This window comes from Saimiri boliviensis, chromosome 4 (genome assembly GCF_048565385.1).
Source record: "Saimiri boliviensis isolate mSaiBol1 chromosome 4, mSaiBol1.pri, whole genome shotgun sequence".
Lineage (NCBI taxonomy): Eukaryota > Metazoa > Chordata > Mammalia > Primates > Cebidae > Saimiri > Saimiri boliviensis.
In genome coordinates, this window is record NC_133452.1 from 84,614,206 (window position 1) to 84,629,373 (window position 15,168).

Consider the following 15,168-nt stretch of genomic DNA (forward strand, 5'->3'; position numbering starts at 1 on the left):
GCCCACCACCAGGCCTGGCTAATTTTTGTATTTTTAGTAGAAATGAGGTTTTCCCCATGTTGGCCAGGCTAGTCTCGAACTCTCAACCTCAAGTGATCTGCCCACTTTGGCCTCCCAAAGTGTTGGGATTACAGGCGTGAGCCACTGCACCCAGTTGATGTCGGGTCTTTTTAAAAAAGCACTTGATAAAGGGTTGATGGGCATCTTGGGTGTGGAAACTGCATATACCTGTGAATGAGGATAACAAACCTGTGAAACTGTGAGTAGCACAAATATTTTTGTATAGCAAGAGATAAAGCTGGAGAGATTATCAAAGTGTACGTAGGCCATGCGGTATAGGTAATGGGGACCCATCAGAAGTTTCAAAGCTGCAAAGCAGCTAGGCTCAATGGTGACAAAACAGTTAGAAGCCAACAAAGAAATGAAGGCTTACTATATACAGTGACAGAAGAGGTAGCTGAAAAAGTCACTGAGATGTAGCCTCAACAGAACTTAGTGGCTGACTGGACTGGGAGAGAGAAAGTGGGAAGAATCAAGGCTGACTCGAGTCTCCAGATGGGATCAAGGATGAACAGTGATGATGCAAATAATAAAAACAGGGAATATGGAGTATGGGCATAGTGGGTGGATCAAAGAGAAGATAACTTTGGTTGCAGACATGTTGAGTTAAAGATAGGCTTCTATGTGGAGATAACTAGAGAGCAATCTGATCCAACCTACAGCACAAATGAGGTTTAAAAAAATTTAAAAACACTAACCAATCTGAAGACGATCAAGCTCTGGTGTGAAGAGTCCAGTGGGATAGATTTTTATCAAAAAGTAGATGTATTTATTGTTGGGAAGAACTGGTTCCTTGAACTCTGAGAATAAGGAACCAGATACAGGTGTATATGGCTTTACTATTTCTGTACCTAGAAAAAAAAAAAATCACAAGAAAAAAATTAAATTCTAAAATTCAAAAAATCTCTTAATGAAGATGAAACATACAAATTTTATAATACTATCAGTATATATTTAAAACTATATATCTAATGGGTACGTAATTCTAATGATTATTCTATACGTATATAATATATATGTATATATACCCCAAGCCTGTATGTGCTGAAATAATTTTCACCATCAATATTGTACCCATAATGTAAACAATCTGTTTTTATTATGTTTAGTCTAATCTAATAGAAATATATGGTAATAATTTTAGACAATCATCTACTCCATCAGCAAATAAACTTTGTAATGGGCTACAACAAAAATTGCATCAAAAGTTTACCATGAAGATGCAAAAAAAGTATTTACCTAATAATTTTGATTATACACCAAATTTTTAAAAATGGAAACTGATGACCAATAGGATCATTTGGAGTAAAAAAAGGAAGAAATTTCACTTTTTACTTTATGTACTTTAAATGGTTTTAATATTTTAATGTATTATATATTACTTTGGTAACTGAGTAAAAGAATGTTAATCCAGCTACTTCTAAGAATATATTGATTTCTTTTTCTTTTTTTTTTTTTGAGATGAAGTCTCACTCTGTCACCCACAATGGAGTGCAATGGCACAATTTTGGCTCACTGCAACCACTGCCTCTTGGGTTCAAGCAATTCTCCCACCTCAATCTTCTAAGGAGCTGGGATTACAGGCACCTGCCATCATGACTGGCTAATTTTGTTACGTTTGTGGAGATGGGGTTTCACCATGTTGGCCAGGTTGGTCTTGAACTCCTCCTGACCTCAGGTGATCCTCTCGCCTCAACCTCCCAAAGTATTGGGATTACAGGAGTGAGCCACTGAGCCCAGCCGAATATATTATTTTCTTAAAAAGTAAAATAAATAAGAACTCGTTTTATATTTTTAGGTAGCCAAATTCCAAAGAGAAGAATCACCACTGTTTGAAAGACCAAAATGTATGCATGGCTCCTTAACATACACAAAATACATATATAAATTAAAATGCAGTGGCAGTAACTGGAGAAGATACCAGCTTCTGACTTAGGTAATCTAGCATTAGTGATGTAAAAGAGAAAACCTTAATAGTGCCCCATCATAATATATCATATCTACCAAGACCTAGCTAGTAACATTTTAGACTCATTGCTGGAAATACTACAGCTGACAGGAGAATTTTACTGTTTGCCGCTTCAAAAGGCCAAGAAAACGTTGGGCATCAATAAGAAGGGTATTCAAAACAAGTGAGGTAAGAATTCAAATTTATACATTTACAGAGCTTCTTATACTGGTAGCACATATAATAAAATCATTTCTCATCATTTACTCATTTTAAATTTTATAGATTCAACTTCATAAATGATACAATCCTAAGTAGCTACTAAAAGATGCCAGTATGAGCTTCTAGTAGTTGTCTTCATGGAGGACTATTTGTGTTTTCTCTTTCCTTTAGGGTTTTATTAGTAGTAAATTACCGTGCTGGTGGAACCATCTCTAAACTACTGGCAATATCTTTGTTCCATATGATAATGTGATACAGCTATAGTTCCAACATGTAGGACATGTGGCAGTCACAAACCTAGATTCTGACTCTCACTAAATCTAGCTGCCTGGAAACATTTATTAATAACTTAAATGGTTCTTTTCTTGGGAGAATAGTACTGATTTTGAACTGCTTATAAAAGAGGAAAACATGTCTCAAAGCCTCTATTTACCTTACCTGTAATAGGTAGCTTGAGGTAAACATGTTGCCCAATGGGCACTTGAAGATGAGTGCTTGGTGGCAGCATCAAACAGAAAAGCCTTGTGTCATGAGTGACATCTTCCTTGGAAATTAACTGGCACTTTCTGTAGTACAAACCTAAAAAGTGATTCATTTTCTCTTACTGATACATAAATTAGTAAGAAGTAATACTAAACCACTAAGAGAATGCATACACTCAGCTTTTGTTTTCTAGAAAGCTTCAATTTCACTAAAATGCCTACGCATTTTAAAAATTCATCAATAAGATTAAATTTTCCATTTTATTTCCTAAGATATTTGTTGTCCAAGACCTGTAAATACTTCTATAATTTGAAAAATGAACTTTATGAGGGTTATTTCCTCATATCTGTTATTAGCATATTAAACCATTATGTTCTAAAAAATAACCTAATTTTATTTGATAATGAATAAATTTACATTCTAAAGTTTTGTTTTTGTTTTTGTTTTTGTTTTTGTTTTTTTTTAAGACATAGGGTTTCACCATGTCTCCCAGGCTGGTGTCAAATGCCTGGACTCAAGCAATCCACCTGGCTCGGCTTCCCAAAGCGCTAAGATTATAGTTGTGAGCCACCGTACATTCTCAAGTCTTTTCTTACACAATGGGAAAGTCCTGAAACTAAAGCCTTTAAGGCTTAACAACAGTAGCACTATTAAACAATTTTAGAAGATCTCTTTGACAAAGGCAAGAAAAGTATACATTCTTGTGTCTCTATGTTTCTATGTATGCATTACAGATATGATCAGAGAACATTTCAAAAATGATTGAAACAAAAACTTCTATGCTTGAAGGTGTAGATTTTGGTATCTGGAAAATTAATTCAAGTGAAAAGCTGAAGATGCTAGGATTAGGACTATGGTACTAATATACAAGTAGATAAAAGGAATCAAATATTTCAATAAATATGAGAAAAATTTGAAATTAATATCTCAAGCTCAGAAAAAATTGTTTGTATACAAAGTAAATAATACCATTTGAATTAGAAGAATTTATTATAGAAGTTCTGAAAGAATTAAGTGTTTCACTTGTAAATTCTCTTTGAACATAAACTGCATATCAGAGTAATGTGAAGATATTAACTTTTTATTTATTTATATCCTTTTTATTATTTATTTATCCTCTCTCCTTAAATAGTATTTACATAGACATAAAGGAATGAACCCTAATACCATATTTCTTACTCTAGTTATTCTCTTTTTTTAACCCAAAAATATTCAAGTAGGTGCAGAAATATTTCTTCCAGATCTTAGAAAGTGAAGGGCCAACAGCTGATAATCAGTGCTTAGTGGGAAACTGAAATTCACATATAATCTTAAGAAAACAGTTTAGCCACATGTGAATCCAACTTCCCTTCTCCCTTTTGCTCCCCACAGATCAGTTACTCAATTTTCCACCTGCTCTCATGGTAGCAGTAAGTACATTAAAGTATATCATTTCATGCAAAGACCTTTGAGTACTACTAGAGGTCATGTCACTCTAGTGCCAGGGCACAGGCTTGTACCAGATTTTGGCTAAGAGCCCACTCTAAAGTTATCCTGGAAGGTCTAACAAGTATTGGACTAACTAAAGGGTCAAAAGACAGGCCCATGCACAAAAAGAAATGAAGGTGCAAATGATCTCTTTATTTCTTTTTCCAGACCCTTTCTACATCCCACAGTAAGAATACAACTAGAGACTCACATACTATATACCTATAAATACTTGACAGTTATAAATCTAACAAATAATTGTCAAAGTATGTTCTATGCTCTATCTTGAAATATTACCTTCACGGGGTCCTAGAAGGCTAGGTTCAAATTCAGGATTCTTAAATTCCTCAGAATATCAGCGAGATGACAGAGGAATGAAAGACCTGAACTCCCACTGCCTGCCTACCTTGCCTTCTTGTTCTTGGCTCTCTGACACTGACTAGGGGCTCAAATGGGTGTGGATACATTAACCCACAGGCTCAAGCTCATGCACTAGCTTTCCACATAAACAGCCCTGGCCACTCCTTGGATAGAAGTAGACTTGGGATCATTGGGCAGGGAATTCCACAGTCTAGATACCTGGAGTGTGAAGTTGAAAGAAAGAGAATGAGCTCCAGGTGGATACTTTGTGGCCTTGCAATACTCCTCTCACCTTGTGGGAGGGGAGTAGCTGAAGTCAGTCACGTATGGCTCTCCAAGTGTGGAACCCAGTGAAGGTGCCCCTCTTGCCCAGGTCTAAGGGGCATAGTGTTTTCCTCTAATAAAATCTAGTGCATATCATCTTGATAACTTTACAGCTGGATGAAAATGCTCACCTTCTAGATTGACAATTTCTACTCTAGTATTTGCTAGAAAAGTTTGCTATAGTAAGTATGCAACTCTACAACCATATTTAAAACACAAGGAAATCCAGGGTTACAGTGATTTACTGACTTTCCTTGTTAGAGAGTTGACACAGCACTCCTGTTATTTAACACTACTGAGATAATTTCAATATTTTACCCATAATTTCAATAGAACATCCTAACTATAGGTTCTAAGAGTTTTAACAAAGATTTAAGAAAGTTTTCATGTTTCAATTGCATCAAGGAGAAAGACAGCTCAGACAGATGGGAACTGCAGCATATGAGAAAAAAAGTATAAAGCAGATGGAACTGATTACTTTAGTCTGCACAATGCCATTATTTACCTGTTGGGTTTTTGGCTTTCTAGGCACAGATAATTATAGGAGAAATGAGAAACTGAAAATATAGTAAAAGAGAAACATAAAACAGAAATATTACTGTACTAAATGCCTAATCTATTTGAATTAAACACATACAATTAATATTGAGATACTCAGGATAAGGCTGAAATACTGAGGATAATATGACTATTTGGGCATACTCTTTTCTTAATGTTAAAAAAAACCTGTATTTTCCCTTCTAAAAAACAGAATTTCACAAGGCAAAAATAGAAAACACAGGCAAATTCTTTAATGGGAGATAGAAGAGAAAGAGAAGACTGGACTAGGAGTTCCCACTGCCTTCAACTGGCTTCTCTTTCTTGCACTTAGTACACTTTTAAAGTACTTGCTCTTATTTTCCCTGCTGGAAACAGAAGCTTATAGAGGTTAAAAACTTGTCCAACATCTCAGGGAAGCCAGAAAAGATGTGGGATGGAGTAAGAAACTATTAGGGTTTCCTGCCCAACTCAGTAGGCCTTGTTTAGAAAGTTTGAGAACATGGTTAGTAATTATCAGTAGTAGCCAATCACTGTAGCCAAGTTATGGATGCAATGGAAAAGCTCTTGAAGGAAATTAAAAGTGCTACTTTAGTGAGGACATGAATCACATAAGAAAGTGAAATAGCCTTATTGGTGATATGCAGCAAGTCTGAGTGGTCTGCAGATGAAACCAGCCAGAACATTGCCTTAAGCCAAAAACCTGATCCAGAGCAAGGTCCTAACTGTCTTCAATTCTAGAAGGGCTAAGAGAAGTGAGGCAGTTGCAGAAGAAAAGTTGGAAACTAGAAGAGGTTGATTTATGAGGTTTAAGGAAAGAAGCCATCTTCATGACACGTATCTCCACCAGAGTTCTTGCGTAACTAGGTGTCTTGTCAATGAATGGTAATAATTTGAAAGGAATCTTTCTTTCCACATAGTAAGTCTCAACAGTGGGAGGTGGGAAGAGATAGCATGGGGAGAAATGACAGATACAGGTGAGGGGACGGAAGGCAGCAAACCACACTGCCATGTGTGTACCTATGCAACAATCTTGCATGTTCTTCACATGTACCCCAAAACCTAAAATGCAATAAAAAAATATATATAGAAGACTCACCATTCCAGATGTCATTAAAAAATTTGAGATTTATGGGAGGCAATCAAAATAGCAATATTAACAGGAATTTGGAAGGTGATTCCAGCTCTCATGGATGGCTTTGAAGGGTTCAAGACTTCAGTGAAGGAAGTCACTGAAGATGTGGTAGAAATATAGGAAAAGAATTAGAATTAGAAGTGGAGCCTGAAGATGTAATTGGATTGCTGGAATGTCATGATAAAACTTGAACAGATGAGGAGCTGCTTCTTACAGATGAGCAAAGAAAGTATGTTCTTGAGAGGGAATCTACTCCTGGTAGAGATGCTGTGAATGTTGTTGAAATGACAACAGAGAATTTAAAATGTTACATAAACTCTGTTGATAAAACAGCAACAGAGTTTGAGAGGACTGACTCAATTTTGAATGCAGTTCTACTGTGGATAAAACGCTATCAGAGAAATCTTTTGTAAAAGGAATGGTCAATTGATGTGGCAAACTTCATTTTTTCATAAGAAATTGCCACAGCCACCCCAACCTTCAGCAACCACTACCCTGATCAATCAGCAACCATCAACATTGAGGCAGGACTCTCCACTAGCAAAAAGATTATGATTTGCTGAAGACTCAGATGATTGTTAGCATTTTTTAGCAATGTATTATTTTTTAATTAAAATGTTTAAGTTGTTTTTTAGATATAATGCTATTGCACTTAATAATGCACAATGTAAATATAACTTTTACATACACTGGGAAACTAAAAAAAACTGCGTGACTTGCTTTACGGCGATTTTCTATGGTGATGGTCTGGAACCCAACCTTCAATATCTCCAACATATGCCTGTAAGTGGCTGATGACATAGCAAAAATGTGACATAATTTTTTTTTTTTTTTAGAATCTTGTTTCCTAAGACTAATTGACTGGGTTATTTGCTGCCAAGTCTTTAAAATTAGCTTTGTTTGGTGATCCAAGTCTCCATATTAAAGGCAATAGAAATTAAGATAAAATGCTAATGTTACCTTAGATATAGAAATAGCAATTCAATTCTCTACTGATTTCTGACCCTTAATAGAGAAGTTCCTCAGCCATCTCTTTCTCCTGCCTCTTTCTCCCATACACACCCCAGAGCAACTCACTCATAATCTTCATTTCCAGAAAGAAAAAAATTATTTTGAACTATCACACTTACAAATTATATTGGTTCAATACATATACTTTAAAGTATTGATCTACTGCATTCAGATTGAAGGTAAAAATGAAAGTTTCTCTTCTCCAATTGATGTTCTTTACCATATATGAATCCTTAATGGAAGTATATTCTAGATTTGACATGAGAAAACATTGTATTAAAATTTTTTCAACTTATATGCTTGTTTTCAAACAAATGATTTTAGCTAAGAAACCAGTAAGATGGAGCCAGCATGCTATTATCATAAAGTCAATAATTACAGTAGTACATACTGAAAATCCAGGAACCACATGATTGGCTATAAATCTTTGAGGCTACTCAAAGCAAGTTAATTATAATACATTGCTGATGTAAGCATTTGGCTTTTCTAGTGAATAAAATAACCTACAGCTTTTGTCATGATTTAAGGAGAAGAAAGAAGAAAGATGAAATTATCTTTGCTAATGCAGTGAAATAAAAATATCTCCTTAACTCCAAGTCATTTTCCAAAGTGGAAAACTTCCTTCACTGAGAAATACATTATAGCTCCAATTTCAACCAAGAAAGCTAAAACTTTCTTTTTTTAAATGGTGGTTCAGGATTCATGAAAAAATTTACAGCAGAAATAAAAGAATGAATGAAGAGCCTCAAGAAATTATAGAGAATATTTGAATGATGGTCATTCTAACTACGAATTCCAAGTGGAGGTCAGTCTTGGTTCTCAGTATCATTTATTTCTTGGACTTGGCTTTTACCTGGCTTGCTATGATTTTTCAGTCACTAGATAAGTCAGATAATTTCAGGGAAAGATATTTCACTCTAAAAATATCTCTTTTCATTTGCACTGTCCCTTTTCTATTCTTTTCTGATCTGCTATATCACACTATTATTTCTCTATGTTCTCTCTCCCTACCTAATACCAAAAAATTCAGACCTCTTGCTCTGGTAAAATGAACCCATTTGAACTTTCCTATATGCTACTTACATTTTTCTCTCCCTCCATTCAGCAAAATGCCTGGCACAATATGCAACCAGTAACGATCTGTAGCTCTACCTGGAAAGTCCCACATAGTTTTTTGCTTTTTTTCCTAAAAGCCATGAACCTCACTTTGAAAATACTACTTCAAATTCACTTCTTTGAGGCAGTCATTCAAGACCATATTCATCTGTGTCTATTCACTTGGGGCTACCACTAAACATGTTTTGTTTGTATCATATAACTTGCTCTTGTTGGGCTGTTTCCTTATAAAAGTATTCTTCAATCTCATGTTTGTTTATGTCTTCCACTTGGGAAACTAAATTTCTCATGCTCTTTGTTTCATTCCACAGTGCCTAAAATAGTCTTCTACACACAATGTGTACTCAAAATAAGGCTGCCTCAAACTTTTCTAAAAACTGTCTACAAATATATTTTCATAATTGTGATTTAAAAAGAAATACTTACTGGTCTATGTGTCTGGTTCCTGACAGAGAACTCCTAAAATCCTTGTAAACAGAGACACTGCAATAATCCTCTGTTCTAATATTTGGGTCTTCAACCCTGGTTCCTGATATTGAGCTCTTAAAACCTTTTCTAATTTCCTAAGTACTATGAGGGCCTTAAACCGAACTCCTAAATCCCTGAAATTTCCTGGGTGCTAGGAGCATCTTTTATCTTAACGGGTAGACTCCTGGTAGGCTCCTGGAAAGCCTCAAGATGGGAGCTGGCTGCCTGGGAAACCAACCATGTGATTAGAGGATTGGAACCCAAAGCCCGCCCCGCCAGACCTCTGGGGACAGGAGAGGCTGAAAGTTGAGCTGTTCACCAATGGTCAATGATGTAATCAATAACACATACATAATAAAGCTGCCATTAAAACCTAAAAAGACATGGTTTGAAGAGCTTGTGGAAAGCTGAACACATGAAGGTGTTTGGAGGGTGACACAATCACCGAGGTCATGGAAGCTCTGCACCCCTCTTCACATAGTTTGTCCCCACGCATTTCTTCCATCCAACTATTTATCTGTATCCTTTATCCTTTATAATAAATTGATAAACTTAAATGTTTCCCAGAGATTTGTGAGCCATCCTAGCAAATTTTTGAACCCAAGAAGAAGGTTGTGATAACCCTGATTTATAGGTGGCTGGTCAGATGCATAGGTCACAACCTGGAATTTGCAACTGGCGTGTGAAGTAAGGGGCAGTCTTGTGGGATTAAGCCTTTGACCTGTGGAGTCTACCCTAAACTCCAGGATGTATCAGATTTGAGTTAAATTGTAGGACAGACAGTTGGAGTTGCTATAGAGTTGTTGGTTGTTGGTGAGAAAAAAATCTTACATTTTAGTGTTCTGAGTTGAGCAGTGGGAAAAAGTGTGATTCTTCCTATCTCATGCAATAGTTCAAAATATGTATGATAATTCTATATATTTAAAGATGACAGACTGAATACACGCAGTTAGTTCCTTTCGAATCCCCTAAAACAACAACAAAGAGGGTTTTTGTATGTGTGCTTGGTTGTTTATTAAGGCATAAGCCCAGACAGGAAGAACAGAAATCAGAGATAAAAGTAACAAACCTTAGGAGCTAATAAGGCAGAGAGAAGACTGGTAAATGACTCAACAGACCCAAGACAGCTAAATGGTAAGCCAGAAGTGTAGAAAGCCAAGAGCCAACATGCTTATAATACAAAATTCCTTTAAGGCTGAGAAACTGGCAGGACCAAGTACCTGTGGCATCAGAGTCAAGGTAGAATTAAAATTACCTTCTCAATAAAAGTTCATTTAAGAAGCTTGGCTAGGTCTTCCCATTCCCCTGATGTCCTCCCCTACTTAGTACAGCCACATGACTGACACTTTCCCATATCAGCAAAATATAAGAAGTCTGTTCTCTAGAGGGTAAAGAAAGGGTCTTTGGATTGGATCTATGCTATAGACTTAATTGTGTCCCCCTCACCAAACATATATGTTAAAGTCATAACTCCCAACACCTCAGAATATGACTATAATTGGAAATAGGGTCTTAATTTAAAAGGTAATTAAGCTGGCTGCAATTCACCATGACAGGTATTTTTTATCAAAAGAGGGCATTAGGACACAAACACACAGAAGGAAGTCCATATAGAGAAACAGGGAAAAAAGAGGCCATCTATAAGCTAAAGGGAGAAGTCTCAGAAGAGATCAACTCTGCAAAAGACACTCAGTCTGTAGTGGTTTGTTACTGCAGTCCTAGCAGACTAATATCACATTCTAAGCAAAACAAAAAAAAGAAAGAAAGAAAATGAAGTGACGCTTACAGATATACCAGAAGCTAGGCCCAGCCTTCTTCCCCACATGGCTTCTGAAATGCTGGGTACAAGGTAGAAGAAGATTGTTCACTCTAGGGACTCTTGGCATTGGACTTTTCCCAAAGAAATGTTCCAGCCATATAGTGAATATAACTGTTGACAAGCCACACCCACATGCACAGTTTCCAATTAGTTTTACAGTCCCACCCTGAAATATGAGCAGATAGTGAAAGATTAGGAAACATTCAAAGAAAGCATTTAATATTAAAGACACCATAACAAACAACAAACTTCAAGGACACAGAAGTTATACAGTGAGAAGAAAACATTATCAGTCATTCTTTAAAAGATAAGTTAATAAGAATCAGATGCTAAAACAAAAGAAAAGAAATCAAAGGAGTTATAGAAGTTAAAAATATGAGTAGAAATGAGTAACTCAACAGAAGAGCTAGAAGACACAGCTGAAGACATCTCCCAGAAAGTAGAACAAAAGGAAGAAACTGAAAATAAGAGAGAAAAGATAAGATCATTAGAAGACTAGTTGAGGAAGTTCAATATGTAGAAAGTAAAACAGACCATGGGAAGAAGAAAAACCAACAGTAATTTCCAAAACCTGAAGGTCATAAGTTTCCATATTGAAAAGATTAGCACAAAAAATGTACATCCAGCATAAATGATGAAAAATGATCCATGTTCTGGCACATCATTGTGAAATTCCAAAACACTTACAACAAGGAACAAATATTAGCAGTTTCCAAAGAAAAAGTACAGGATGTGTTCACTTTGCAAAATATCAAGTAGAGCACTTCTACTTTGCACCCTTTTCTATATATATGTTAAAATTAGGTTAAAAGCTTTTTAAAAATGAAAGGAAATGAATGGCATCATCTTTCAGAAAAGATATGGTTTGGATCTGTGTCCCCACCCAAATCTCAGCTTGATCTGTAATCCCCAGTGTTGGAAGTGGGGCCTGGTAGGAGGTGACTGGAGCTTAAGGGTAGATCCTTCATGAATGGTTTAGGAACACCCTCTTGGTGGTGTTCTCCTGACAGAGTTCTCACAAGATCTGGCTGTTTAAAAGTGTGTAGCACCTCCTTCATCTCTCTCTTCCTCTTACCCTAGCCATGTAAGATGTGCCTGTTTTCCCTTCACTTTCTGCTATGATTGTAAGTTTCCTGAGGCTTCCTCAGAAACCAAGCAAATGTCAGCACCATGCTTCCTGTACAGCCTGTGGAATCATGAGCCAATTAAACCTTTTTTTTTTTTTTTTTTTAAAATAAATTATCCAGTCTCAGGCATTTCTTTATAGCAACATGAGGGCAGACTAATATAAGAAGTAAATTCAGAAACTTTTAATTAAGTAGAAAAATAGTAAACATGTCTTCCTTAATAGGAAAAATATCAGACATACAAAGCATAAACTTAAAGTTTTGTATCTTTCACAAAAGAGGAACTGAAATAGTAAATGGTTGATCAACAGTCTAAGCACAAGTAGACTTTACCATTCAGGTATCATTATGTAATGAGTTTGCTATGCCTAAATATTAGATAGAGTCTGAAATTTAACTTCTATGGGGAAGAAAAAGCAGGATAACAGACACAATGTCCCTTTCAAACTCCCTAGAAGTAGATACAAGGACCCTTCAGCTCATTTCAAAGTAGCCTTCCAAACTCTGGTTACAAACGTGCAGCTAACAACAATTTCATGAATATGAAATTAACATTATAAAAGAATACAGCATACCCGCATCTTTCCTTGGAATAAGTGAATGATGATTCTCCAGGGGATGGCCAAGAAAGTTCCAAGAAGTATTCTCTTTTTTCTTTAGAACAATCTCTATTTTTCCCACACTTTCAATAACCCGCACTGAAAAGAAGATAAACTCCATTTGTATTCATGAATACTAAATACAGAATTTTATTTTAAAACCAGTATTTCTCACACAGTACAAGTGTCCTGATCTAATATGAATGGCACCAATTATTAGCTGGATAAATAAGATTTTGTTTACATAATCAATCACAATCATAATTGTTTATGCTTTATATGGTATTAAAAACAGCTTATTTTTATTTATTTATTTTTTTTTTGAGACAGCTCTATTTTAATTTTTTTGAGACAGTTTCACTCTTGCTGCCCAGGGTGGAATGCAATGGAGCAGTCTCAGCTCACTGCAACCTCTGCCTCCCAGGTTTAAGCAATTCGCCTGCTTCAACCTCCCAAGTAGCTGGGATTACAGGCATGCACCACCACGCCCGGCTAGTTTTGTATTTTTAGTAGAGCTGGAGTTTCTCCACATTGGTCAGCCTGGTCTCGAACTCCCAACCTCAGGTTATCTGACTGCCTTGGCCTCCCAAGTGCTGGGATTACGGGCATGAGTCTCTGTGCCCAGATGCTTAATTTATTTTATTAACAGATTCAGATTAACTTCTTTCTAACTAATTTATTAAGGGCCAAATTACTATGTATTGCTGGTTTTCAAACAAGCTCAAATATAGCCATGGCAACTAATTGACACAAAGCTTTTAAAAAAAAAAAAAAAAGAGCTGAGATTTACAAATTAGCTATTGAATGCCCCCACAAAAGCAAATTACATTTTTTTTAACATTCCTTAGTGAGAATTTGAAGGATTCTTATAAGTAAATTCAGTAGACTAATTCTGAGCCTAATAAACACTAGAATAGCCTCATGAGAATGAGTTCCTAGTAAACAGTAAACTGATGAAGTGCATGTAAATCTTTGATAAAAATATTTTAGTTTATCTTTTTATTTTTTGAATAATTAAAATGTTTATAATATGTGGGTATAATAAAATACATGCTTTCATATGCTGATTTAAATTTTATGAATTGAACATGCTTTTTACATGTAATTTTTCTTCAGAGACAACATTCTGCTCTCCCTCACTGTAAACACAAAACCCAGTGACAATTTAACAACTTTTAAAGATAAATGAGTCAAATGAATTCAATTTGATAAGCACTGAGTTGAAGCTTAACCAAAATAAAAACATTATCTTTAAAGAGCCTGATCTATATAATTTACAGAGTCTACTATGATACATGGAAAAAAGGAAACACTGGATCAGCGTAAGGTAGGCTGACAGTACTTGAAAACAAGAAAACACCATTCTATAATCAGTCTTCTATTGTTAAATTGGTAACATGCAGCTGTGTAAAACCCAGATGCATGTTTACATGCAGCAATATTCATAATTTAGTATGCTTTGTCAACATTAAACATTTAAGTATATAGATGAAAGAAAATTTGTCTAATATGGTGTATTTCTACAAGCTGCATGTCAAAGAGTAGGGCAGATATGAGGAAGGAAGAACAAAAAGCAGAATTTTTTTTTAAAGGAGAAAAAAAGAGTTTAAAGAGATCAAAAGAAGAAGGGGGTCCAGCCTGGGCAACACGGTGAAACCCTGTATCTACAAAAAATATTAACCAGGTGTAGTGGTGTGTGTACTGTGATCCCAGTTACTTAGGAGGCTGAGGTGGGAGGATCGCTTGAGCCCGGGAGGCAGAGGTTGCAGTGAGCCAAGACTGCGCTGCTACAGTCCAACCTGGGTGACAGAGTGAGACCCCGTTTCACACACAAAGGAACAACAGGGACAATAAAACAGGCAAAAACCTGAAACCGGAGGAGTATATTTAAAAATTAATGTATTTGTTTGTATCTATACAACAAACCCCATGACACATATTTACCTATGTAACAAACCTGCACATCCTGCACATGCATCCCTGAACTTAAAGGTTAAAAAAAGAGAAAGTGTCACATCTTTGTTTTGCAACATGAAAATATACATACAAAAAATAAAACAAATGCTAATTTTTCCATTTTTTCTTATCCTTCTCTCTCTCTCTCTCTATACGTATGTGTTTATGTATGTACATACATAATAAATTCTGGTTTTTGGCAGCTTACCAGAAAAATCTTCCTGAACCTCATGGCTTAACCCTAGGATAGAAAAATTTATTTAATTAAAATAGAACTTCAATTAATACAGTTTTTGAACACCCTATGTCATTTAAATGGCTCTTTTATGAATTATTTCAAATCCCTCAAGGCAAATAAAACATGTTCTGAGAGACCAAAGAAATTGTACACAAAATAATCAAATTATTTAAATGTATTATTTTTTCAATCATTTCATTTTTCTCCCTATTAACTAAAGAGCAAATACTCAATTGCCCACAAGTAGGTAACCCACACTAGTCCAAGCATGGATGGTTCCACACTGGGAATACTATAA

The 15,168-nt window shown here is 35.7% G+C and overlaps 1 protein-coding gene across 5 annotated transcripts in view; it reads right to left on the reverse strand.

The window, feature by feature from the left end:
* Window positions 1-15,168, reverse strand: part of CYB5R4 (cytochrome b5 reductase 4) — a 114,829-nt gene that overhangs the window by 31,882 nt on the left and 67,779 nt on the right. For 2 of the 5 annotated variants that reach the window (XM_003922965.4, XM_074397729.1), the window contains exons 9-12: window positions 14,841-14,873; window positions 12,653-12,775; window positions 2,669-2,809; window positions 759-911 (exon numbers count right to left, since the gene is read on the reverse strand). In XM_003922965.4, the coding sequence (XP_003923014.2) occupies window positions 759-911; window positions 2,669-2,809; window positions 12,653-12,775; window positions 14,841-14,873 (450 nt within the window). The remainder of the gene's footprint in view (window positions 1-758; window positions 912-2,668; window positions 2,810-12,652; window positions 12,776-14,840; window positions 14,874-15,168) is intronic. The other 3 variants (XM_074397728.1, XM_010333826.3, XM_074397730.1) reach the window with 3 other exon arrangements.